The sequence below is a fragment of the Bombus impatiens genome, unplaced genomic scaffold, assembly GCF_000188095.3.
Source record: "Bombus impatiens unplaced genomic scaffold, BIMP_2.2 scf_0487, whole genome shotgun sequence".
In the NCBI taxonomy this organism is placed as follows: domain Eukaryota; kingdom Metazoa; phylum Arthropoda; class Insecta; order Hymenoptera; family Apidae; genus Bombus; species Bombus impatiens.
This window is the reverse complement of record NT_176906.1, coordinates 879,463-907,327: the sequence shown is the minus strand read 5'-3', so window position 1 is coordinate 907,327 and position 27,865 is coordinate 879,463. Positions and strand designations below refer to the sequence as shown.

The 27,865-nt window shown below is 38.2% G+C and overlaps 2 protein-coding genes and 1 long non-coding RNA gene across 34 annotated transcripts in view; 1 reads left to right on the top strand and 2 right to left on the bottom strand.

Annotated features, from left to right (window-relative positions):
• The window catches only part of LOC100747372 (disks large 1 tumor suppressor protein), a 537,264-nt gene extending 522,246 nt beyond the window's left edge, over nucleotides 1-15,018 (top strand). For 22 of the 29 annotated variants that reach the window (XM_012387744.3, XM_033321742.1, XM_012387743.3 and 19 more), the window contains 12 exons: nucleotides 6,501-6,714; nucleotides 6,922-7,079; nucleotides 7,504-7,753; nucleotides 7,968-8,070; nucleotides 8,768-8,806; nucleotides 9,927-9,968; nucleotides 11,035-11,133; nucleotides 12,223-12,372; nucleotides 12,895-13,067; nucleotides 13,171-13,280; nucleotides 13,355-13,446; nucleotides 13,600-15,018. In XM_012387744.3, coding sequence (XP_012243167.1) covers nucleotides 6,501-6,714; nucleotides 6,922-7,079; nucleotides 7,504-7,753; nucleotides 7,968-8,070; nucleotides 8,768-8,806; nucleotides 9,927-9,968; nucleotides 11,035-11,133; nucleotides 12,223-12,372; nucleotides 12,895-13,067; nucleotides 13,171-13,280; nucleotides 13,355-13,446; nucleotides 13,600-13,709 — 1,540 coding nt within the window. In that variant the 3' untranslated portion in view covers nucleotides 13,710-15,018. The remainder of the gene's footprint in view (nucleotides 1-6,500; nucleotides 6,715-6,921; nucleotides 7,080-7,503; nucleotides 7,754-7,967; nucleotides 8,071-8,767; nucleotides 8,807-9,926; nucleotides 9,969-11,034; nucleotides 11,134-12,222; nucleotides 12,373-12,894; nucleotides 13,068-13,170; nucleotides 13,281-13,354; nucleotides 13,447-13,599) is intronic. The other 7 variants (XM_024368893.2, XM_024368881.2, XM_024368894.2 and 4 more) reach the window with 5 other exon arrangements.
• On the bottom strand, nucleotides 612-10,106 carry LOC112213133. The gene is made up of 3 exons (XR_002947011.2): nucleotides 9,977-10,106; nucleotides 9,198-9,204; nucleotides 612-628 (listed from the first exon to the last, which is right to left on the bottom strand). It is a non-coding gene; the product is annotated as an uncharacterized LOC112213133 (long non-coding RNA).
• Nucleotides 15,019-19,773: 4,755 nt separating the features above from the next.
• The window catches only part of LOC100747252 (mucin-5AC), a 333,661-nt gene continuing 325,569 nt past the window's right edge, over nucleotides 19,774-27,865 (bottom strand). For all 4 annotated transcript variants that reach the window (XM_024368913.2, XM_012387805.3, XM_012387807.3 and 1 more), the window contains exons 5-12: nucleotides 27,230-27,544; nucleotides 27,039-27,108; nucleotides 25,666-26,081; nucleotides 22,771-24,732; nucleotides 22,401-22,523; nucleotides 22,124-22,290; nucleotides 21,816-22,030; nucleotides 19,774-21,427 (exon numbers count right to left, since the gene is read on the bottom strand). In XM_024368913.2, coding sequence (XP_024224681.1) covers nucleotides 21,006-21,427; nucleotides 21,816-22,030; nucleotides 22,124-22,290; nucleotides 22,401-22,523; nucleotides 22,771-24,732; nucleotides 25,666-26,081; nucleotides 27,039-27,108; nucleotides 27,230-27,544 — 3,690 coding nt within the window. In that variant the 3' untranslated portion in view covers nucleotides 19,774-21,005. The remainder of the gene's footprint in view (nucleotides 21,428-21,815; nucleotides 22,031-22,123; nucleotides 22,291-22,400; nucleotides 22,524-22,770; nucleotides 24,733-25,665; nucleotides 26,082-27,038; nucleotides 27,109-27,229; nucleotides 27,545-27,865) is intronic.

The following is a 27,865-nucleotide window of genomic DNA, read 5'->3' as shown; positions in this document are numbered from 1 at the left end:
GATCGAAGGACAAGCTTTCGGTGGGTACGAAGCGTCGCTGTTTAAAGCCGACGTTCTCGAGGTAGTCCTCGTGTTGAGCTAACGAAATGAAGTCATTCATGGATAGGCTGACCGTTCTCATGAACGGTCAATTAACCATGAAATCGTACTCTTGGTCAACGTTGTCATAAATATTTCATGATCAGACGGGTCCTCGACCGTGACTGTGATCACCCGAGTTGCAGAAGCTTCTGATGAAATGTTGCACAAAGCTTTCATATCTCTTTAAATCGTTTGAAAAGCAATTGAATGGTTGTTCTTTTGACTATTATAGAAAAGTGAATCTAGCCACTAAGAACACATTATTGCATATTTATCAGGATATCTTTTATGAAAACATATAATCATTTATGTGTGCTTATTTAGCATATACCTATTCAAAATAGGTTTCTAAATGAAAAAGAATAAGACATGTCGGACATTCAACAGTTTTAGCAGTTTCGAACTCTTGTTGTGCGATACTGTATGGTACACCACGCAACGTATTGACATTTCGTGCTTTGCTGTGGTACCGGCTAAATATAGTTTCTCTATGGAATAATCGTTACCGACTTGCACTGCGGCCGTTTCTCTCTCTCTCTCTCTCTCTCTCGTATTTTTTTCTTTTGTTTCCTAACTGGTTCCCCGTTAATGTCAGTCATTTCCCGCCAACACAAGAATACGTTGAAGCTTCCCCAACATTGTTCATCGTTCCATAAAACTTCTTAATAATCAATAAAATTATTCGAACAAGCACCAGTCGATCAGTCTGATAAACCTAATAAAGTACAATACAATACTTTATTACTAATACAAATTACTAATTGTATTACTAATACAATTACTAATACAAATACTTTAGACGATCATCGAATGTACACTGAGTTTCCAAAACTCATATTAAATTTGGCATCGCTAGTGCACTGTATCGCCCCTCAGTTTATCCGACGTGTGCATTGCGACGTGACCTTAATGGAGCCCTGGAAACGCAGCTGCACCGGCCGACCACTAATTTGAGGTCTTTGTTAACGCAAGCGAGAAGCTGGTGCGTTGAGTGGCTCCACTGAAACGGAATGAAAATCGACCTTTCAGGGATGAAATCCTCCCTCTGGGCGAACGTAAAGACAAAGAGAGGAATAGGGCAGTGGAACTCGTAGAAAGGGAAGATGATTAATCCTAGATTTTTGATGCGAAGTTCAATTGGCTTTGAGATATGGTGGAGCTACTCTCGTAAAGCAATAAGCCATGGCTGAATAGACTCGAAAATGTTGAGATCTTAATTAGGATACTGAGCATTTTCCTTTAGCAACAGAGTGTAGGACTACTCGTGTCTCTCTCGAGTTTCGCGAAAATTCGTGGTTCGTTGAGATTTTTGCGGGCGCAGCTTTAATTAAGGCTATCCAGTTGCCAGCATGTGATTCGAGGTTTCGCGACTCGTGCAGCCAGCGCTTACACTCCGCTCGTGCCTCCCGGCATTTTTAGTTCTATGACATTTAACCGTAGAATATTTACAAAGTGTTCGTTGATGAGCTTTATACCACGAAACGTCAAGGACCGGGCTGCAGTTGTGAAAACCTTATGGCTTCGTGCTTTGTTGACTTCGCTGCAACGTTAATGCCTTTACGCGGCTTCCAAGTCGTGTATCGTGAATCTCTCATTCGTAAAGAATCTGAGCAAATATTATTTTAAAACAAAAGTTGACCAAGCAATCGAATTAACAATTAGTGCTATTTTATATTGCTGTAGCACTGTAGTGTTGTAGTGCTGTTAGGCATACAGTGATACGAGTGAATATCGATGGTCTCGAATCTGTGTTAGACGATGTGTCCCGAACACTCAACCCCAATCCTGCCCATAGTATCTGCTTGTAGAACTTGATTACGGACAACTCCCTAAATCAGCTAACCAATATTCTGAATTCTCTGGTTGTGACAGTGGAATTCGGATGACTTAGTCTTCGTCGAACTCAATTTTGGAAATTTTTTTTCAATCACAAACTCGATTTCGACGATGTCACAATTAATTTATGGCAATTAAGCAAATAGTAATCCTACATAAAATCCTAAATATCTTGAAATTTCGTAAATAGCAATTCTAACAAAATCACGTTCCGGAATAAAATTGAACTGCGACAATTTTTAATTAATCAAACTTAATAACGCTGAGTCTGTATATTCGAGACGAACAATGAACTGTAATTGTAACAATCAAGCAACACATTTTCAAATGACTATTGCCTCGAATACCAGCTCGCGCGATATGCAAGCTATTCCATACTCAATCTCACGAATGCTAAGATACTATCATGCATATCATACCATGCCTATCGCATGATACCAGTCACGAAACAACAAATCTCTCTCGAACAACTACAATAGACCCTCAGCATGATGAGGAGCGAAATAGGAGGAAGCTGAAAGATATCGTATGTAAGATCCATTTTCACGAAATTCGAGTCTGTTGGACGCATAGAAATCTTTGAGACGACGACACATGTTCTCGACTACTTGTCATTTTCGTGAATCCTTGGCTTGTTCGTAGCGACAAATACTCGAGCTCTGCTGCACGGGCGATCTGAAACGGTCGAATTTCAATAGGAACCTTAATTAACGCGATAATTTCGCTCGTCTATGAATTCTGTCACGTGAATGCGTATTATGCACGTCGTGGAATATTTCCGGAAATCTGCCGCCCTCTGCTACGAAGAGAGAGGGGGTTGTAAAGCAATCTCGAGACAACATGATACTCGTGTTCGTGTGGTGATTGACGTAGCTGCGTACGCTCTAAAGTCGCCTTTTGAAACAGTCATATTTAGTGGTATACATAATTTACTGTCTTGATGTTAAATTATAGAAATGTTTTTTTAATTTTTAAAGGGAAAATGAATTGTGTATATTTTTAAAAATTTTTATTGTATATTTTCGACTTCTTTTTTCACGTAGAATCACCCCCTTTCCCCTTGTACCGCCAGTTACCAACCACCCTGTAGATAAGAAGTCGTTCTTCGTAAGACAAGGAAAATTGGAGTAATTATGGAAATGTGATTAGACATGTGGTGAATGGTTGATTGTAAGGTTTAAATGACGAGATAACTCGATGTTAAAATCGTCAAGTGTACTTAAAATAATAAATAAATACACAGAATGTTCACTAAGACGCTTGATACAAATTGATTCACTAAAGACTGTATATAGATCGCTAATAAGATCGCTCGAGACTGAGACTGATAAAACTGTTCGTCTTGCGATCGCGTTCGTTTATTTATACTGGTCGGGGGAGTACCGGAAAATTTAAAGTCGTCTTTGCTTGACGGTTGCACGTAGCGGAGACATCGTTTTGCCCGGAGTTTATTTATTATTACATTATGTGTATCCTAACGATATTGATACTCCGAGGCGAAACAACATGATTCGAATTGTCCTCTAGCTCATGTGCCGCTACAGAAATAATTAAATAATAATATTGGTATAACTTTTTGGGACAAATTAATAATCCATAAACAAACTGAGACATTGACAATCTAAATTAAATTAGAATTTTTGAATTTTATTTTTCACGAAGAAAGTTTCAAGCATTTGAATTAAGAAACGATTCTATAACGTAGTAAAGGCATTGTTAATTGTCTGTGATTTTTTCAGATTTTCTTAAAGCGCAGAGCGGTAAACAGACATAAATGACCCAATTTCTCTATGATATATAAAAAGATATATTTGCCTACGCATATTAATGCCATGAAAATTAACTAGCATAGCGGGATAGATTGCGATAAAGTAATTTTATTTAAGAATTCCTACTTGTAGTTAACCTAAACCCAAAGAATTAAAAGTATTTTTAGTTAAATCCGAGACAAATTGGATTATTAAACCACACGATTTCCAATTAAGTGTAATAATAATAATAATAATAACAATAATAACAATAACAATAATAAGAATAATAATAATACCAATAATAATAATAATAACAACAACAATAATAACAATAATAATAATAATAATTTCTCTCTCTTCGTTCTACACAGAAATTTTTATTACTTTATTACATTATTCATGGTAATACGGTTTCTTTATGCGTGTTACCACTCCTCGTTTACACCAATTCGATTCAAGCGCGAGTATCTGTGCAATTGATATAAACTGGTAGCTCAAACATAGAATATTGACAAACGAGCCCCTGTACGTGTCTCGGCCTTTAAAATCGCGTCATCCAACACACAATGCATCGACCAGGTGGAGAAACGAGGTTCCGTTCACAAATTGTTTCGTGTTCCGTCTGTCGACGCGGGAATTGTGTGTTCCGCGACAGAGAGACGCCTACGGGAACTCGATTCCAACTGCGTGGTGATTAACTGCCTAAGCTTTCAGAGCTCTCGACCAGAGCAAGGAATTTCGCGTTTCCTCTTTTCTTCGCATCTAGTGTGTTCGTAACGAGAATAGATGGTCGAGTGAGATTTACCTGTCTTGCGATTAACCTCGTCGATCTTAATTAAACTCTCTGTTCTTCGAATAAAATTTAAATAGAAAATTTGCAAAATTTGAATAGGAAATTAGTACGTTCTCCAGGATAATTGTATTGTGAACAGGTCTTCACTTGTCATATAGAAAGGTCATTTTTATTCAAATAAAATACTACAAAATTTCACAGCGGAATTCTATGTGGTAACAAAAAATGTTGCTTTATTTTTGGTTTATATGTTAATATCCACCCATAAAAGCTTCCATTCACTAATGAATAATTATTATTTATTATTATAACACAATTATTTTTTAATATATAAAATAATAATAATATAGTGTTTAGTCATCTTGGTAGAATGTCTAACATTTTCGCAATAAAACTTTATATTACTTTATTTAAATAAAAATGACTCTTCTGTAAAATGTGCAAGGAATTTCGTATATAATTATATACATATGTATTTTTTCAACAAGAAAATAAGCGGAAGAAGGGAAAGAAAATAAATTGAATTTCTCCCTTTGAATTGTTCGTTTCATTCGTTTTTAACCTGATATTCGCGATTTATTTAACCTATGAATTCATCAGATATATCGGAATTATATGATGATTTTAAGTGTTTTATTGGAAGAGTACACCTTGAGATCAGCCGTGTCGCGATCATGCTACTTTGAAGAACTACTTTAACGCGCACGGCTTGTTCTTCTAAACCAATGACTTTAATTAAAAATACTACGAGACGCGAAGCAATTAATGACTGGCGACATACTTTAAGACCTCGATACTACTTGAGTCCATAGTGAAAAGACTTTCACCCTTTAACCCTTAGAGTGCTGAATACTCGTGGCCTATGCGGTCCGTACGGGCGGCGCGCGGCCAGCGCTGACGACCGCTGTGGACGAAGTACTTCTTCGCTAGACCGAACTCTGTTGATTGACTATTCAAACTATTATTATTCAATTTATTCAATTATTCAAACTATATAACGACTATTTTGCACGAGATTAAATGATTCAAGAGCGTTATTTTTTAGTATTAATCATTTATTATAAACATTGAAATTTACAATAAACTAGAATTTGGGTAATAAACTAGAAAACTAAATTTAGTAAATATAACACAAGTTAATAATTCAGTTGTGTGCGAAAAATTTCAAAACAATTATCGATACATAATGCGACATCGCATTTTCTGCATTCGTATCGCGTGTCGCTCCTTCTCTTATTTTTTACACAAACAACACATTTTCTTCTTGATAATTGTGTTGTACCGGCACGATTAGAGTATTTTTTATGGAAAATGCCTATCAATTAAACGAAATGGTATATCTTCAGACTTTCTCTTTCCTTCTCCTACCATTTATTTATTATTTTTCTAAAAGACTCTTATCAACGCCAAATGAAATTCACTAAATTTTTGTTTGGAAGCAGTAGATTTTTGATATAAAATATATGCATTATATATAAGGAATGCATTTATATTTATCTCACACAAATATGCTTCCATAGCACTCTAAAGATTAACTGGAGGAAAAGAGCGGCTCGAAAATCATGTTGCCTCTTTTATTCAAAATGAGAAATATTTCTTAGTAAAGAAAAAGATGTTTGTTTTCGTGAAAGTTAGAGAACGATATATATGTACGAATAACATATGTACATTACTGACAAATAAAGAGATTTTACCAGCGTATCTAAAGAAGTCGATTAAAATCAAGCTGATCAACTCCACTTTTTGTTCATTTGTTAATTTCATTACATAAGTACATAACTTATGACTTATTTGTGTAAATTCATTCATTGCAAGATGACACACACACTGGTAAATTCTGAGATGAACTTAAAAAACATTGTGCGCAAAATCATCATTTTTCGATGCTTTTCAATTTAGTTTTGAAGTTGTTCTTTAGGAATTCTTTTACTTTGAAGTTGGTCAATGTGACCCTGAAATGACTTACATGATAATCGGAAGTAGTGAACGACTAAGGTAAATTGAATGTGATAATTAAATAGCATCTTTTATTTTTACAGAGAGGTACGTACAGTCGTGCTCAACAAAGGTTCCTCCGGCCTGGGTTTCAATATTGTCGGTGGCGAAGATGGCGAGGGAATTTTTATTTCCTTCATCCTAGCCGGAGGTCCCGCCGACCTCAGCGGTGAACTACGTCGCGGCGATCAGATACTCAGTGTCAATGGCATTAATCTTCGAACAGCCACCCATGAAGAGGCCGCCGCGGCCCTTAAGGTATCTTCAAAGCATCTCTATATTTCTTACTAGATATTCGTGTTCGATTATTATCGAGTTCGATCATCGAATTCTAGAAATACTTCCAAATTTTTTGATATATTTTAAGAATTGTCATCTCCGAGCAAAGAAATGAATCAAACTGTGCCAGTCGTAATTGATTCGATCGTATTTAGTAACTGAAAATTTTGTAATATTTGTATCCAGGGTACCGGGCAGACAGTGACGATCGTGGTGCAGTATAAGCCCGAAGATTACAACAGATTCGAGGCTAAGATCCATGATCTTAAACAACAGATCTCTCAGCAGAATTTGATGACAGGCACCCTCATGAGGACCTCGCAAAAGAAATCGCTTTACGTTAGGTAGGACTAATAGGAACTAGATAATGATATCAATTTAACTCATAACTACGAACATTCGTATTTTTACTATCGCCACAGATGTGTAATATTTCAGATTACTTGGTAATTTTATTTATTAAAAAAGCCACTATTAACATTCCTCACACGTTCGTGACATTTAAAATCCTTCAACGAATCTTGGCAATGAAATAAAAATTCGAACTGTAGTTGTGAGTTCAGAGATTCTTCGTACATTTTTAGATAGAGTCGAAGCTTTTCTTCTCAAATAATTCGCTCGCCAAGATTCAAAGCACGTATAGCCAAAGGCAAACCTACATTTCTTAACGGTAGTGCTATTATAAGTTAAGTCAATATAAGTAAAGATGGGAGTCTTAAACGAAAGAATCACGAATACACCGTAAATGACTTCCATCCAATTTCACAGAGCGTTGTTCGACTACGATCCTAACAAGGACGACGGCCTGCCGAGCCGCGGTTTGGCATTCCGTTACGGTGAAATCCTACACGTGACGAATGCCAGCGACGATGAATGGTGGCAAGCCAGAAGAGTGACTCCTCAGGGCGAAGAGGAGGGTCTCGGCATAATACCGTCACGCAGACGATGGGAACGGAAGCAACGCGCCAGGGATCGTTCCGTCAAATTCCAAGGCCACATGCCGGTCATCCTCGACAAGGTGAGTTCGTTCGATCGGCTGTGCGTGAAATCAAGAAGAAGGACGACGGGGTCGTATCAATATATTGATTACAAATCAAAATTAGAAAAATTGAAGCAAAATATTAAAATTAGAATAGACTATGGATATTTTTTTAAATATTTATATGATATTTTTATTAAAAAGAATGTAAAAGAAAAGCGTTTGACAAGAAGATATAATTATGTTATCACAGCAATCAACACTGGATAGAAAGAAGAAGAACTTCTCATTCAGTAGGAAGTTCCCGTTCATGAAGAGTAAGGACGACAAATCTGAAGATGGTTCAGATCAGGAACGTGAGTGTCTTGAAACATGACCAATTTGTATCCTGCACGTTCTGTGCATGTTCAGACCCGTATATATTACCTATTGTGGTCTTTTTACGTGAAAATTTTTTTAATTGTCGTCGTAATTCTCAGTCACTATATATGTATATATATTATCTAGATCATATTATGTTTGATCTTATAATTAGTACTTTTTACATGTGTCTTGATATCCCTCCGTTACAACGATGATTCTATGTCCTTTTTTTATGTTTTTTCTTTTTTTTTTCTTCAACTTAATCTATCGAATGGATGACCTCGATAAAGATTAATTCTCGAACGATTCGAAGTTATTAGAGGTTCGTAAACCCTTCATAAACTCAATTGTTTACCCTTTCGTTTGATTGTTCTTTATTTTTTTTATTTTTACTCCCTTTGACTGACCGATACTAACGTAGAAAGTCTTTTTATTAAACATGCACCAAAGTCAACTCGACGAAAAAAAAAAAAAAAAAAAGAATCGTATCGGGAACGTAACGGGAAAAGCGTAAAATAAATGGAACGCAATCTCTTCGAATCTGAAAGCCCATTTAAAGGTGCGTTGGCAAGTTAAGGTCATTTAGTAATTCGTGACAAGTACGACGAATACGCCCAACTTCCGATTGAGCTTTTGTGTTTTTACCATGTGAAAACGTGACATGTGTTTTGTTTTTGCCTGCTTGTGTAGGGTCGCCCACGACACCCGAGAACGAAAACGATCCTACACGTAAGTATTCCAAGTTAGTCAACAAGAAGAAACAAGATACAATCACATGATACACCCACATACACACATACGTTATACCATACACGAAACACACGAGCGCGCGTGCACGTACATTTCTATTTGGTTTTTTAATACGAAAAAATATATCGAGAAATCAATATACGAAAAGAATCGATAAGACGAGAAAGAAGAAAGATTTTTCAAGGAAAGACAGAAACGATATCAGCGACCCTGTGAATTAGTTACGCTTCTCGAGAGGTCTCTTCTTTCGTACATCCTTTTCTATGCTTGCGCCCAGCACTCTGCAACTTCATCTTTGCACCAATTATACTCGCATCATGCGTTTGGTCACTAACATCGCGATCGAGCAAACTGTGACACTTTACTCGACTCGCTTTCTAACTGGCTAACCTTTTATGGTGGATCGTAGTAATGGTAGAGCCACCCTCGAATGCTTGTAGAAATATCAGCACGTGTAGTGATCGATGGTGAACGGAAATTTTGACGTTGCTCGTTCACATTTCTTCCGATCGTCGCGCGAGTGCAAAAGGATTGGTACGTGGAAAACTATATTTACGAAAATTGTGAAACTTATTGAACTTATGACGAAAGTTGTCCCTACGTGAAAATCATGAAATACTATATTCATTGTTCTGAAGCAAATCTCTGTTAAGATATATCTGGCACCATTTTCAAGAGAAGTAGGTCTTAGAATTCTAATTACTTTTAGAATTCTCAGTGAAAGCACGATCACTCTATAACTCTGTAGCTGCATCATTTCTCTATCGTGAACGGAACGACTTGAAAACGTTTTACTTTATAGAATGTTCGCTCCTTTTACTGACATTTTCTCCGGTACTAATAAATAGTCACCGTGAATTTATAAGTTTAACGAAGCGAATAAAACGTAACGAGCGAAACTCGCGTGCACCGCGGAAAAACGAGCGATCGTGCGAGCTATCACGATGGGCCAATCAGGGCTGTTCGAAAAGCTCGAGCTAGCCCCGCGCGGTGGAGAAGATGATTGCTCATGCTTAAAGCTTAATTAATCCTAGCAATTATTAACGGCCGCTTATTAGTACGCAACGTATACTGAAATATTGAACTTGTTATGTTTTAGCATTCATGCTGTGCTACACCCAGGACGACACTAACACCGAAGGTAATCACGTCTCTCTCTTTCTGTCTCATCCGTTCCTATATACATACGTATTTGTATCTTCTTTCTGTTCCCCTACTCTCTGCCTGCCTTTCATTCCAGTCCCCATTATGTATTCCGACCCCTCCCCCCTACCGTTCCATTCCCCAAACCCCTCGTTCTCTTCGTTTCATCTCGGTCGCATCAATTAACAAAGCACACGTTCATTACTGCGATATAACGATCCGTTCGCGGGACGAACGCATTGTTCGACAACGTCCTTTTGTCGTGGCGCGTTGTCACTTTTGAATACCGCGTTCTGCCTCTCGCCGCATTGTCGATTAACGAACCCACCGACTTCCAAGAGAAACTACGAGCCGAGCAATCGAACTGATTTCACTAGCGGAATAATGGACCCTTTTTCTTGTTTTAGTCTTCATTATATTCTATTTCTTTTCTCTCTCTCTCTCTCTCTTTTTTTATATATTCTGTAACATTATGCAGTATCAATTTATTTGAGATTGAAGTTAAAAGTCTCGAAGCTCTAATTCAGTGTTTGAAAATTTGGAAACGAAGGATTCAAGTTAAGGGATGCATGTCTAAGCTTAAAGAATTTAAGTTTAAAATTTACAAATGTAGGTTTAAATATTCAACGCTGAAATTTCAACTCAGAATACAAAAATTTAAATTTAGAACTAGGTCATCTGGAATGGGTAAACAAGTCGAAATTTCTGTATAGAGTCATAAAATTTCAAAATATCAGTAGCACTATAACCATCCCTTGCTGCATTAACAAATTGTACCTCGCTCGAATCATCAATGATCCATGACATTTACAAAGAATTACATTTCAAACTTTCATCCCTTCAACAATCGTAAAACGAGCAAAAGCCGGCATATGGTACAATGAAACGTCCTCCACGTGTAAAGCTTCGCTAGATTTCTTCGAAGCTAATATCTGTTGTCATGGAACGAAACCCGCGGTCCCGTCTGCGTGTTACTACACGTTCATTCGCATCTCCTCTCACATTTCACCGCGCGCTTCTTCTACCTGTTTCATTCATAAAAAGATATCTGTCTTACGTCGCAGGGAGTAGAGAAATTTTGTATCGTGTCGAACTGCCTTATATGGAGGAACTGACGTTAGTTTATCTGGAACAGGAGGACGATAAGAATAATGACGAGTGTAGTAAGTGATGCACAATACACGAAAAAAAGAGTCATAGTGTGTGAAAAAACAGGAGTGAACAACAGATACCAATTTAGGTCCTTCACTAACAAGCTATCGAAACGCGATTTCGATCGTCGTACGGATCCTCTTTTTTTAATAGCAACTATTGTTTCTTGTTTTCCTTTTTTACTTTTCTATGTTTTTCTTTTTAATTTTTGTGCCTTTTTCTCTGTTTTTTAATTCTCACCACTCTTTGCCCACGAGCACTGACCAAACGCTGAAAACGCTCCGCGCAATTGGGACAGTCGCGACGTGCTTTGTGTCTGTCTATTTTTTCTGCCGATTTTGATTTCTCTGTAATACTAATTATCCTCGTGTAGACTTTTAACGAAAGTCACAGAAACCTTACGTAGAGCACGAGAAATCGCGTCGCTTCTCTAAAATTTCCAATCACACATTCATATTTTAGAGGTTCCAGACTCAAGTTTGAAACCATTTACCAAGGAAAATTCAATGAAAATTGAAAGAAGCACGTCGGTAACAACGAGAAGCGACGCGTCCTGGTAATCGTGTTAAAACCGTTGTAATCACGTAGTATCGAGTATCGATTACAAAACACGATCTCTATCGCCATCGAGTGTATTAGCATAGTCACCACGTAACTAATGCCACGTCGACCTTGATACTTTTCGATCGCCTAAGTTTCTAGACTCTAGAGAGCTTACCAACCTTTTTTAGTCCCTTTTACCTTGCTTCGATTTCCTAGGTGCTAAAGCATGGATCATTTCTCGTTCGAGGTGAACAGCAAAGTATAATAATCATTCCCGGTCGCGTTTCTGTATTATCCATAACCAGCATATAGTTATATGTATACTCGTATCTACTTATATGAAAGTTTCTTGTAATCGAAAATAGTATTTCGAAATCGACCGTGTCGTTCTCTCTCGTCCGAATAGATCAAAAGTTTCTTAAATCGAGAGAGAAACTAATTTGTTTCCCATAGCTGTTTGAAAGAGTGCAAATAATCTAACCGAGGATAACAAAAGCTTTTTACCACAAGCCCCGTCGTCACGGAAATACGAGTGTACTTTATACTGGAAATTACAGGCAGCGAAGAAAACGTGCTGTCGTACGAGGCAGTCCAGCAGCTCACCATACAGTACACCCGACCTGTCATTATCCTCGGTCCTCTCAAGGATCGCATCAATGACGACCTCATCTCGGAATTCCCGGACAAATTCGGCAGCTGTGTGCCACGTGAGTTGAAACAAAGTTTAATCTAGCCCGCCTGGCGATTTGGGTCACGCGTTGCTTCCACGAATCGCGAGATTTCCTCGGATTTCGCGAACATTGCTCGTCGGATACAATTTGTTCTTTCATTACGACTGTAGTATATTTCTTTTTAAGTTAACACGTCGACTACCATTGAAAACGTACATGTTTTACCCTGGCAGTCGGAATAAATTGAAATATTCTACATCATAACGTTTAATTTCTGCAAAATATCATATTTGTTACCTAAGTCATTCACATTGTTAAAAATTTGTTGCTCCATGAAATTCATCTTAATTTAACTATTTCGAAAAATTTAGTAAAACGTGAAACGAAATTTCACGAATGCTACTATATCCTATGTTAATACTCCAATGTAATTGCATACTTATTTTTACGATTAGTATTTGTTAAATATTCGAAGTTTCAAAGATTCGTTTGATCAATTACTTATGCGAATAATAAAATTAGTTTATGGAGATGGTTGGACGTTTCTTATTTCTGCAGATACAACGAGGAGTAGAAGAGAGTACGAGGTGGACGGGCGTGATTATCATTTCGTCGCATCTAGGGAACAGATGGAGAGGGATATTCAGAATCACTTGTTCATTGAGGCCGGACAGTACAATGATAATCTATATGGCACGTCCGTGGCGTCCGTGCGAGAAGTTGCTGAGAAGGTAAGGGGAAGCAAATTATTCATAAAAATCAATCCGAACGTAAAACCAAATAACGATGTTTGATATTACAAATTAATAAAAATTTCATCTGCGACTAATATAGGGGAAACACTGTATTCTTGACGTGAGCGGAAATGCCATCAAGAGGTTACAAGTGGCGCAGCTGTATCCCATCGCCATTTTCATTAAACCGAAGTCCGTGGAATCAGTTATGTAAGTGACAATGCTTTCGGCGATTCGTTCGAAAATTGAAGTGTAGTTTAACGAGCGATTGTTCGTATTTAAAGGGAAATGAACAAGAGGATGACTGAAGAGCAAGCGAAAAAAACGTACGAACGAGCACTGAAAATGGAGCAAGAGTTTGGAGAATACTTTACTGGTAAGTGATTTCCAATAATATAATGATTGTTTTATTACGAAACTCGGAAACGAGTAATTTATCGATAAGTCCGATAATTTAATTGGCACAACGAGCAATCGACGACAATTATAAGATTGAGTTATTGATATGGAAACCTTCGTTATGTTGCAGCCGTGGTGCAAGGTGACACGCCCGAAGAGATCTACGTGAAGGTAAAGGAGGTAATCGCCGAGCAATCAGGTCCGAACATTTGGGTACCGTGCAGAGATCAGCAACTGTGACGTCCTGCCCCCCACGCTCAGCCCGGTCCGAACGCTTGGACTCTACCTCCGAGGCGTCAAGCTTAATTACTCTTAATAAAATAATCGAGTAACTCTCTAATGCCTTCCCCGTCCCTGTCCCAAAACCCGTTCCACCTCACTTCAACCCACCTTCCACACACACACACCCGCCCAATCAAGTAGCACAATGTTCCAGTTAAGGCGTTAGCCGCGCACCAAGCTCGTCGAAAAAAGAAGACTTCGCATCAAATAAAGCTGACAGTATGTGAAGGTTTAGAGGAGTAGAACGTTCATGGGAGGAGATTAGGTTAAGAGAATAGGCAGAGGATAATAGTAATTGAGCATGCTTCGAAACGTGTTCGAAGTCTCCATCGCGAGAACTTGTAACTCGCGATCGTTCACGCCGCGAGAAAGGTTTCATTGTTGATTATATAAGGATAAAACAGTAAATGGCGTGTTCCAGCTGTAATTGTTATCCGTTTCGACGAGAGATCTGATCGCAGAATATTTAAGGCGTTTTAAGGATCCTTCCACCGAGAGATTGTTAGGAGGAAGGATACATGTTATAATGTTAATACCAGAAGTGTTTCGTTGTATTACGATGTTTTCTCATGATTTCCACTTGACGAGTGGGTTTGTTGAGCAAGATTACGAGCATCGTCGCGTACTTGTCATCACGTTAAATTTTTATCACTGTGTTAAGACGTCAAGCACGAATACACGGCAGTTTGATCGTTTACAGGAATCAACCTCCTTGTCGCAACAAAGAATGTAAAGTTACTTCGTAATTTGCAACGTAAGAGAAAAGCACGGAGGACTGCATCGTGTATTCGTTTCGGTATCGATTTTAACGCGTGTGCATGACGACTCGACCGGCGCAACGGAGCCGATTCGTCGAGAAGACGTGTGTTTTACCGAAAGACTAGCGTCGCGGTTCTTCGATTGATCGAATCGCGACGTGTTCTGTGTGTGTTATGTTGTATGTATACAGTTCACGCAATTGCTTGAAAATACGACGAGAATAGCGAGTAATAAACGAATGATCGGCATTTGGCCGAAGTTGAACGAGAAAGAGGTGAACCGAGAGGATACGAGCGAGAAAACAAAAAAATAATAAAAGATAATAGATGTTTAAGATAGATTTTCGTCGCGATTATTTGTATGACGCGCACAGCACGTTAGACGCTTAAACAAAGAATTTTTCACGCGCAAATCGCGACGATTACGGCGATGAAAGCGTAACAATGAAGAAAGAAAACGAGACAAGGTACGAGAATATACTGAAAAATAAAGTAAATGAAAAAAAGAATCAATAAAACATAATACTTGGCTTCACCGAACATACTATATATGTATAGCTTGGTCCGGTTAATTCTGAGCGAAGTAGCGCGGTATTTTTTAATGTACTTAATCACAATAAGAAGCGAACAAGAGACAGAAGGGAATCGAAAACATTCATTGTCTGACGAGATGAAATTCGAACGTATTAGAATGCACTGGCAGGACAAAGGGAATAGATATAAAGGAAAAGGAAATAGATATAGATATAAAGGATATAAAGGAAAAGAAATAGATAGAAAAGCAGGATAATGGGACATTCTCATTGAGAGTCTGTTCCACGATATGTTCTTTTTTTTCTTTTTTTTTTCTTGCTATGTTGAGAAAGGCGAAAAAAGAAAGAGAAAAAAGCAAATAAAATAGAGAAAATGAACAAGAAGCGATAAGATCCAGGCGCATGTTACGAACCTCACGATTCATCAAACCTCACAGGACAAATCTCTAGATACTAGAATAGCGATATATAATGTTTTGTACAGCTAGATTACTAAGCCAGTACTGGGTTATGTGCAACATTATATATACATATAAATAAAAATATATATAAATAGAAAGCGCGCGAGAGAGGGCGAAACGAGCAGCAAGGAGAGAAAGAATGAACGCTATTGTAATTTAAATAGCACTACTAAATTATTATTACGATAGTAGGTATATATATACATACATACATATATATATATATATATATATATATATATATATATTATTGTAAATATCTATATCCGGGTAATCGAGATGGTATATGGTGGTAGCGTGTAACCGATCAGGAAGCGGTGGTAGCGAGTATTTCTCGAGCGTATCGAAACAAGGATATGACGCGACGAATTGTACACATCCGATGCAAAGAGGAACCGTTACTTTCGAGTTTCGTTTTCTACGATTGGCCCGTGCCAATCTATAGAAAGCTAGATGCGTATGCGTAAAGATAGAAGGAAAACGGAGCAGATATTAACAAGGACAGGTCTCGCAAACAGTCCGCGTTCTATAACAATTCTGATGCAAAAATTTTGCGAATAACTTTCAGCATTATCTAGATTAACGAAACGCCTCCGTCATTGAGCCATTTTCACACAGGCGATTAAAAAAATGAAAAAATCACGAGAAGAATCATCGAATGGCATCATTTCGATCACGTTACGTGTCCTGTGTTGAAGACAGATCTGCATATCTGAGCATTAAATCTGGACGAGTGGATACGAAATGACGAAGGAAGTCGCTCATCGAAATACACAGTACTTATGAGTAAATAGAAAAATGCGAAAGCATTTGGCGTACCGAGGAAATGGTATAGGAAGGGTGATGTAATGAAACTGTAGCAAGGGTTATGAAATAAAGAGAGAGTTTAACGCAAGATGCATCGTTTGGGAGAGAATGCTCGTTTAGTCAGAGCTTGTACGTAGCTAAAACTGTATATCGTCGCAATGACCACACACCTACATCTCTTATTTCATAATCGCCGATCGTGCAAGCGATTCCGCTGATCGTTTCGTCAATTGCCTTTCCTTCGGTTGAACGAGCGAAAAGGGCCGATTTCGCGTTCTTTTTTCCTTCCGTTTTTAGTTTATTCGTAGGATGTGATTCGCGCGATCGAACGACATTGATTGACTGTCGGGTATAATAATAATTAGCAAGGGTACGCTTTCTACGAGCTATTTTTCCTACGACAGAATCCTGTGTTTAGAATCGTTAACGCAACAGCCGTCACACGCATTTACAAGAAAAAGAAATAAAAAAAAGAGGGAGAATAAGTAAAAAGGGAGTCGTATTATCGACAATTGAAGGATGAATCGAATGGCAAGAAACGTTGACGTATTAATATTATCGCACAGGACGTGCCTGAAAACAGAAAAATTAAAGGAAAAGTGAGAAGGTTTGGCTTCGCCGAAAAGTAATGAGACAACCTTTAGAAAAAAATAATAGAGGAAGAAGTGGAGGAAGTAAAATGATGAAAAAGACGTTTGTCTCGATGTAAAGGAACATATAAAGAGAATAATTACTACAGACACTTATTATACATCTCTATAGTCTATTTAATAATATTACTTATTGAATTGTCAATCTCATGTTCACCTTGTTTCATCGTTTTTAAATAGTTAATAAACGTTTTACCAATTTTAAATCTGTGTCACCTGTCTTTCCTTTGAGCGCGATTCTCCTTAATTCTGACTGGTTTCAATTTAGAGTTTCAGATCTCAAAATTTAAATATAAATTTAAAAAATTTCAAATTATACTTTTTCAGTTCGAAGCTCTCAAACGGGAGGAAAGGTTTTAGAGAAATCAAGAAGTCGCAGAGATCGGTAAAAATACTTGTTTTTATTACATCGATAGGATAACTCGTTACTGTTATTAGCGAAAAGAAAATCACGAGTCGAGTTCATTACGAAAATCGAGTTTGTCGGTCCATTGTGACTTGTTGTTCGGTAAACTTGCGGTACAGAGCAATGATAAATGACAATGACAATAATAATACTAATTAATTAATATAACCATAACTCTTTCTTCTTTTTTGTTTTTCTTCATTTTTTTTTTGTTTACTTAGTTCCATTGTTTAGACGAATCACAGAGAGAATTTAATTTGTATCCTTCCTCGCGTATTTTTTTTTTAACATTATATATCCATTAAACTAAACTTCTGAAATAAAATATATATATATGTACGTATATATACATATATATTTATATATTTATATATTTATATATAATATATTTTGTTCTTTCTCACATAGAATTCCTTCTTCTCCTAAAGCAGCAGCGGTTTTTTCTTTTTTCTCAACACATTTAGAAGTATTTCTCAAATATAATATATAAATTACAATGGAGGAAGAGGAGACGTTACAGCTAAGAAAATGTACATTCATAGTTCGGTATTATGTATATATCGTACAATAAAAAAAGCGGATAGTCGTGACAGTGGTAGTAATAGTAGTTGTGGTAGTTATAGTAATGGTAGTGGCAAATAGTAAATAGTAATAGCGGTAATCGTAGTATTCGTAGTAGTATTCGGTGACCGGTAGTAGTATTGGTAATAATTATTATTATTATTAGTTAGCGATAGTAACTGCAATAGCCCCTATTATATTGCAAGAAAGTATCTGCGTGTTGTGTGTATATATATACATACGCCCGTAATAGCGTATTATTCAGCTTCCTTTTTCGCTGAAATTACAATGTTCTGCCTCGAGTTAATCTAAGACGCAGGATTTTTTCCCTTTTCCTTATGCTTTATGCTATTACACATGCGTAAATATGTGTATACGCCCCTATAGTTTGTATGAACAAGTGTCGTGTTCTTTTTAACTACTTACACTATTATATTCGGTATCTACTTTACATTTAAAAGGTACATCACACGCACAATACGTACAGTTACTTTGCCCTTCCTATCTTGATTCGCCACCCTCCAATGCGCCTTTCGATCTATTTTACTTCTACTATAAGTATGTATATTATATATATATAATATGTGGCATATATAATATAATATATAATATATTATATATAAATATGTAATATATTATATATATATAATATGTGGCATATATAATATAATATATAATATATTATATATATTATATATATTATATATATATTATATATATTATATATAATATATATATTATATATATTATTATATATATTTATATATATTTGTATATTTATATATTTATATATATTATTATATATATATAATATATATATAATATATATATATATTATATATTTTCTTTCTTTTTCCCTATATTGTCCTAAACTTCGTTCCAGATTATTTCTTTAACAAGAATCGCATATAGGATCACTGACCGCGAAGGAATCCAATCCTTCGATGCATACATTTGCATGGCAGGTGACACTAGCTTTTTATTCGAAAATAAGTTATGTACACGTATAAACTGCACCCCGTCCACGGTATTGTTCGGTAATATATTCGAGTTTTGAAATCGTCAGCTAAATAAAATTAAAACGAGCAGCGAGCGAGCCACCAGTCATCGGTCGATCACGGCGACAGACCGGAAACGTTCGTTCAACGTACGAAGACTAAAACGGTGTCCCTCTTTCTCTATGCCTACTGTACATCGCGAAGAAATCGGTATAACATAAATCTTAACGAACGTTCATCCGTCGATCAACCAGAGATGCCTGGTCGCGTCTCTATTCAAATCGATGCAACGCATAGGATATCGAGAATACGCATACGGATATTTCCCTGAGACTGATCAGAACGATTGGATAATCTCTGTACACACGGAGTAAAATGAAACGCGCCCGCGAGCGTGCTTAGATTTTGCTAAAAAACTTGTAAAAGCTTCTGTCTACGATACGTAGGAGGTCTCTCTATTCCTTTCAATGTTCAACCTTCCCTCTCGACGCACACATTTAACACGCTTTCGAAGATATAAGTACGTAGAGATCGTTCCATCATCGCATTCGATGAATTCTTTCGTAAATAGGATGCGTCGATGATCCTTGAACACGTTCACTGCTGAACATTTGTAGCCTTTAAAAGACTTACTATTGATAGTCTCCCGTGCGTTAATCTAAAGAACAGCTAGGAAATTAATAACCGCTTACATTTATCCTATAACGAAAAATGTTTTGTCAATTCGACGGATTAAAGTCTAAACGAGAAACAACTTGAGCATACTAGTTAACGAGCGTGATAGTAATAATAGAAACAAATAGAACTAGACAACAGTGAACGCGTCGATTGTATTTTCTCACCGTTTCAACAAGTAAACAGCTGAATATAATCTGAAATGGAAACCGTTAATTCGTGAATCAATCATCGCGAGTTCGATAAAACTTATTGCACACTGAATATTACTATTGATCCGTTTCCTTATATCTCTTAGAATTAACAAACATTGATCGATCGCGCTTATCGGTCGGCAATCGTTCAATGGAAAGCAGACTCGCGAAATTGCACATCCCGAAGAAAATAAAAGGAAAAAAGGGGAGATAACAAGAAACGTAAATGCTCCATATTTTTAGACGATTAATAAACGCTTACTTAAATCTACAACGGTAAACACATAATCGAATTACACTTTTAATCGACTCGCTAGTACCTTGTAAAAAAAAAAAGAAAAAAGAGAAACAAAGACAGAGAAAAACAAAACGAAATTATTATTAAATTAATAACGTGGTAACGTGACAAAGCTGATGGCGATTGGATAATTCGTACGTTCCAACGTTCGTTCATTGCTAACTTAAAACAATCGCATCGATGAGCAGAGAACGTGAGACACACACGATGTCCATTCACGCGGAGTTTCAAGTTCTCTGTGAACATCGATTCCTTCAACAAATAATCGCACTGACAATAAGCGCGTGGACTTTCACCAGATTCCAATATTACGATTAAAATCTACACGACTGGAGCTCGAACGAAAGATTTCTCTTCCGATTTTTCACAAAGATTGTTCGAATTCTCTCTGCTTTCTATCTCAAATCGTTCAAACCAAAGAACAAGAAGTTCGATCAGAATGACGATCTTCATCTAGAAAACATTGCTATAGACGCCATCATCCTTCAGCCCCCAACGAATATATCGATAAAATATCACTGTGCTCCATTTGGAACATCTGTCAATAAATACTGCTAATAGAACGCGTCAAATGCACTGCCATTGAACTATCTTCCTCTTCGATCGTACCTGAACCACTAATTCTATATACTTCTCGTGTTTAATTGTTCATTCGATCCTGGTTGAACAGAGTCAAGGTAAAACACTAGATCTTGATCGAATGAAATTTTCCACTTAGCCGCTCAGTGACTTTTCACGGCTAACGATATCTCTCGATTCACGTTCAATCCGTGACAGCTGTCTTGTTACCCTGTCGCGTTCTGGCTTGCCTTTCGCGTTTAGGCGAAACACTGGAGATCTTCTTCGACGATTCCTTCGAGGCGGAAGTCGACGGTTTCGCCTGGGGTGATGAATGCCCCAGCGATGCCTCTTGTCACCTCAGGTTGATGACCACTTTCTCTACGTTCAACAGGGATCTCACTTTCTCGTTGTACTTAATCAGAGTTACCTTGGACCCTCTCACGTTGATTCGCTCGCCACCGCTAAGCAGGTGGCAGCAACGGGATTGTTCCAGGAAATCTTGCAGCTTCAGTTCTCTCATGACGTCGCGATGAGCAATCGCTGGTGGACCAGCGTGAGCTTTAGGATTCACTTGACGCAGCAACGCGTCCCTGCTTTTTATTCTTAGGGCAGCCATCAAATCCTGGAGGAGCACCCACTTGTCTGGATCGTTGGCGAGGGAAAAGAGAACTGGCAGGTTCACGTCGCCCATTTCTATCTCGATTTCATCTAATTCGGGTTCTGGACTGTCCATAGGAGGATCGTCGAGGGGATTGTAACCAGTTTCTTCTGGGTCTGAAACAAATTCATCGATGATTAATTAATTGCAAATATTTAAATATCAAATCATTCTGATAACAGTTTTACTTTTAGGATTGATAATCGAAACTGTTTTTGAATTCAACTAATATAAGGTAACTGAGTATACAATGACATAATGGTGTTGAAATGACTCTGAATATCGAAAATATACCTCTGGAGACTTTTTTATAGCTTTAATCACTAATGATACCATCTTGATAATTCTGTAAGCTTTTTATTTGACTTTAACTCACAAGGACACGACCTGAAGTATCCTCCTCACTTTCAAATGACCTTGATTGCCAACGAAATCGGAAAAGCTTTCGTAATGACTTAATTGCGAAAACTTTAGGATATTATTTAGATTTTTGGAAGAACTTACCAAAGATAGAAGACGGGCCACCAAACGACCAAGCTGTACTCGTGCGACCCTGAATATCATCTAAGTGTTGTTCTAGAATCGAATAGGCGTCGGTATCTGCAGCTAACATCAGTGGGGTTTGTCCAGAATAAGTAGCTAATAGAGGATCAGCGCCATAAGAAAGTAGCAAGCGTACGAGTTCGGTAGCACCATTTTCTGCTGCCTCGTGAAGTGGTCTGTAATAAGGAAATAGATGGTATTTTAATGTCTCTGAAGAATTGTCTATTAGAATTCCAAAATACACGTTGGAAGTCAGTAATGAATATTACCTTATTCCACCGTTGGCACTTTCACTTGCATTCGCCCCATACGCGAGCAACAATTTGGCGATTTCTAGGTGACCCTTCGAACATGCTTCGTGAAGCGGCGTGTATCCCGCGTTATCCTTTGGGCTCGGCGCGTTATTTAGCTTCTCTAAGCAGTATGCAGTGACATCCTACGAACACAGCGAAAAAACGCAATTTGTATTCAAATATTTATCAATGAATATGTTTCACTAAACTGAGATTTAATTTTCAATGAATGAATGTTTTTTTCAGTATTTACCGTGTAACCGAGTCTGGCGGCACGATGCAACATTGTTTCGCCGACACCCTTCTTGATTACCCATGTTCTAATCTCCGACTGAATATCAGCTACGCATTCTGGACTGGGCCTTGTTAGAACTTGCTGTAAAACAAATATTCCACATTGATAATCTTCCATACCTTCTATATTGATGAAACAATAGATCGTGCATATATTTCAAAAATGACACAATACAACTCAACGAACTTCTGCAGGAAAAGTGAAAAACTATTTCGAAGCTTACAAAAAAATAATTTAATAATTTTGTAACGCATTCGAAATACACGTGCGATATCATTGATCCATATCACTGAGAATAAGATCGTTTACAAAAATACGCAAAGCTCACCCTTTTCCTTTCTTTAGGCAGCGTTTCGTCCTTCTTCAACGGTTTTTTCTTTTTGCGAATATAATCGAATCCGGAGCGAAACTTCCGCCTGCTTGTCCTCAGTTTAAGCTTCTTTTTATTAGGAACTTCTGACTCATTGGTCTCGTCGTCAAGTTCGTTGTTTTCCGCTTCCTGCGCATCGTTCTCTTCCTGCACCGGTTCCTCTTCCGCTTCCGCCTTTAAGCGCCGTAGTTTCTTCTCGGCCAAAGATTTCAACAAATCCTTTCGCCTCTCCATCAAAAGATGATGTTGCTTCGAGTTCATGATCGCCTTGTGTCTCCTCAAAATTCCAGCGTTCTTCAATCGCGAAACAACTTTCTGCTTCAAGGTCCTCTCTTTCCTCAGCCTGTTCTCTGGTGTTTCAGTCTGCGAGTCGTCATCCTGAGAAGTATCGTCGTGGTTCTGCATGGGTGGCGCTGAGGCTGGCCTGTCTTCGCCAAAGACTTCTCTGATGGTCGCTTGTTTCTTCAATACTCGCGTTTCTGTTCTCGTTCTACTCTTCAGCACGAATGTTGAAAATTCGTTCGGTAGAGCATGATTATTTTTAAACGTGTCGCGGAAGTTGTTCACCGTTTCCTTGCGGAAGTAACCAAGTAGGAACGAATCCGTCACCTTGATAGGCTTCACCTTGTTATCTTTGACAGGCGATTTGCCCTTTGGTGATTTAGACGATTCCAATAAAGGAATCAAACTTGGAGTCGGAAGCAGTTCAGGTTCGTTGTTACCTTTCTGCAACGTTTTATTTCCACCTTTATCCGATTTCTCTTTCTGTTTCCTCTTCTGTTCTTTCTTACTAGTTCCTACTCTCTGAGCTAGGACGTCGACGATGGAACTGTTTTCCGATCTTGAATGCTTCATACCCTTAGGAGGACACGAGATTGTCGTAGACGACGTGGCCTCTTCATCGTCGATCTTACTTCCTATCCCAATCTCAGTGGTACTAAAGCTGTAGTTAGATTCTACATCGCTGTCTACCAATTTCTTTCTGCCCAAATATACGTCGGAACTGTCCATAGAGACTGACAAAGCTGGAGATCCTGGGTCCAAATCAGGCAACGAGGTGGACAACCTGTGGAACCTCGATGGTTTCGATACGGTGATCAACCTAGGTGGCATTCTCAAGGATTTTTTGTAGACGTACACCTCCTCCTCCCATCCGGGCCTGAAATCGCTACCATCGCCAAACAAAGGCTTCGGTTTCCCTTTCTGAGACGTAGAAGTCTTCGAGGTGGAGCATTTCGACTCTTTATCATTCTTAGCCTTCTGTGGCGTCGTATCTCTGGATCTCAGCTTCATTCCTTCGCTTTCAGTGCTGCTGTTGACGCACCGTTTTCTTGCTCTTAGCCTATCAGCTACTGAAGAACCGTGACCAAACTCCGTACTAGCATCGCTCTCTTCGCTAGAGGAATCACTGCCGCTGGACGACTGTAATTTAATTCTGCTTCCTCTACGAATCCTTCTCTTCCTACATATTATCTCCTCCTCGCAATCACTGTCATCCTTCTTCATCTTTTTCTTTGCCCGTCGAATTAGCGGCACCTCATCAGAATCATCGCTAGAATTTTTCTCATCATCCTTGCTCACCTCTAGCTCAGTCTTCACTTCTATCTTGATATCCGTCATCACAGAAGCTTCGTCATCCTTGTTCGTTTCGTTCGTTTCCGGAGACTCGTCTTTATTGTCCAGAGGTGAATCGACATCTTGGATTTCCTTTTTGATGTCCTCTGGTTTGATCTGAGATGTGTTAGCGTCTAATTCTTTGCTGCTATCGTTGCCAGTGTCATCGAGTTTGGATGTTATCGTGCAGCTGACCTTCTTCTTACGACCGCGTTTCTTCATCGCGTCTCCTGTTCGTAGTTGTTCCATAAACTTGTCGCACGTGGTGGACCAAAACGTGTCCACTTCGGTAATCTTGTCGTTCTCCTGAATATAAGAAACCAAGAGTTTATGAGAAAAATTAGATTTTTTCCAAATAATATCTGGAGGATACTACTTCCGCATTATACGAATCACGCGTGGAACAATATTTCTCTAGACAAGAAGTCGGGGAAAGTGTATGAAAATGTTAAATTTATCTACCACGTTATACGGGTGTTTATCGCGTTCTATGAATATTAGTCGCAATTCTTTTGTCGTGTTATACGTGAGTTCACTGTGCTTGAATTTAGATCAAGAATTTAGAGACTATTTAAGCAGTCCCAACACGAATGAACTATCCTCACATCATCTATAATCGGGACAACTAGAGTTGATCCGAAGCGGCAAGAATTTGTGTGGATTACTTGAATCGATGTTTGCTTTCGTCGTCACACGGTCCTATACAATCCAATTTCTACGATATAATACTATCAACCAATAACAAAACTTCGCGGACTGTATATATATGATTATGTAAAAGACGATGATCCTATTACTTTATTTTTGTTTGGGGAGAAAGCGTGAACCAATTTCCACTACTAGACACCATCAACAGAGGAGGTGGCAAATTCACGTACACCACTAACCTAAACTTCGAGATCTACATATACTACACATTCCACGCAGCACAAGAATTAAAAAATATCAGTTTGAAATTTCAATCGTATCAAAAAATTCATTCATGAAAACTTGTATCAAACTAAATATTAATTTCAAAATAATGACAAAGTCAGCACAAAGTTAAATAATAGGTGTAGTTAAAACAGCGATATCCTAAATTTTATATGAAGCAACTCTAGTCCCCTTGACTCAAAATAAAACACGCAACCCGCTGAAAATCCAGAATAAAAATCGTAAAGAGAGCTCGAACGCTGAAGGCCGTTGATTCGCGAGCACGAACGAATCACACGAGAAACAACCTTACGTAAATAACGTTACCTTCAGTTCTATTTTCACGAGGTCCGTCGATGAGGTCATGCCCATGCACATGGCGTCGTTCAGAGGAACGGGTGGCTGCACTTTCGATAGCTGTTTTCTGTCCCTCCTCATCTCCTCGAGCGTTTGCCGTTCGAGAACCGGCATCTCACCCTCGGAGTCGCTCTCCCTGAAGTCGAACACCGATGTTTCGGAGGAGCTTCTAAATCCGCTGGCGCGTGCTGGCACGCTAGAGGCAATCGCCGGCGCTGGCGCCGGAACTGGAACAGTCGCGGCCACCGGCATATTCTCCTCTTCCGTTTTGGAGAACAACCGTCTTCTGGGAGGTAAACAGGCTACCTTCTCGCGCGTCAACTTTGGCGGACTACCCGCCGATGAACCGGATTGCGGAGTTGACGTTGAAGCTGTACTGTCTAGTTCTACAAGCACAGATTTAAATGTGTTATTAAGAAATAGTTTTGAGGCATACGTTTGCAAGAAGAAGAAGTTGATTCGTAATAATTACTTAGTTTATGGTTGTACAGGTTTATGAGAGTCTTTTTATGTTTGTCGATATAGTGATTGCGAATAGTAATTAACATTCGTGGAAGGAATTGGTGATATACAGGGTGGTTGGTAACTGGTGGTACAAGCGAAAAGGGGGATGATTCTACGCGAAAAAAGAAGTCAAAAATATAGAATAACAATTTTTTTTTTAATTTTTTTCTTTTTTTTTTAATTTTTCCATCGAGACAACGATCTACAGTGAGATTCGTTATAACGAGACGTGATAAAGTGCACGCGTACCGAGCGAAAATTCAAAGTCGATTTTCTCAAAAACAAAGCCTCAAACGAAAAATTTTTATTCTATATTTTCGACTTTTTTTTGCGTAGAATTACCCCCTTTCCGCTCGTACCACCAGTTACCAACCACCCTGTATAATATGAATAGAAAGAAGAAAGCGTTGTTTATAAGACTACTGTGTGATTGGACAAAGTGCTGTTTGTGTTTTCAAAAATAGTGTACCAATAATATAATATAAAAACCTGTATGCTATTATAATATGATATGAAAACGTGCAAATGTCTAGTTAGAGCGATCTTTGTACTATTTTAAAATGATGTAACGATAACATAATTTTTAAAATAATGTACTAATAATACAGAAATTATATACCATTACAATATAATATAAAACTGTATATCTATTCGAAATTTTCAAACAATTTAACTACAATCTAAGACAATAATATACCACAATGCAAGTGATATAAAATTCATGTATGACAGATACACTAAAGAAGTCATTAACTTTGAAATCATAAAACACGAATTACCTAATCACGAAAAACTTTACAAAAACATAAAACCGATACACCAGCAGAAACTAAATTTACCTTTCGGAGTAGTCGACGTGTCCTGGGAGGGTATGGTTGTAGGTTTCGTTGCAAATTGACCGGTTCCCACCTTTAAGAACAAACACCAAAAATAAAAAATATCATATATTAACAATTCGGCCAATAGAAGCCAAAAAAGAGAACATCTTCGTAGAAAGTAACAGAGAAACAACATGTTTCATTCGGTTCACCTGCTTCAGTTCCGCCTTGGTTCTAATTTTCGCGGCTAATATAGCTGCGAGGCCATCGTCTTTGTCACGGTGAATCTGATTCTCGGCTCCTCGGGGTCCCAGGAGTGCTTCCTTGCCAGGTAGCGTGGCGGATGAATTTACTCTCGAGCCATACAAACTACGGGGGGCCTCCTGAGTGATCGAGTCTACCGCTCTCGGCACATGGAACTTGTAATGGGGCGGTGTGTTGCTGTTTCGTTCCAGTAAGCTTGCTGCTGTGAATGGTGATAGGTTGTGTCTTCCGATGTTCGTTTTGGGCTCGACCGGAGCAACAACCTTTGGGAATAGAGGACACTGGCGTTAGCATGATAATAGACGTATCTCGCTGCTTACGTTTATGATCTCTCAATAAACCTACAGCTAAGATATAGATAGGATTTGGTGTAAGATATTGATTTTAATGTAAGATAAAGTATTTCTGGTATTTAATAGCGTTTCTTGTGAAGAGGTCAGGGGAGAAGAGAAGGTAGAGTTAAACATTTAGATAGATGTGCGAGTGAGAATTTTTATGAACAACGAATGACTGAGAGCTGAATGTATATTTATGGTAGGGATTCGAAGAATGCACTTGGAGATCTCTGCATTGAATGTATGCGA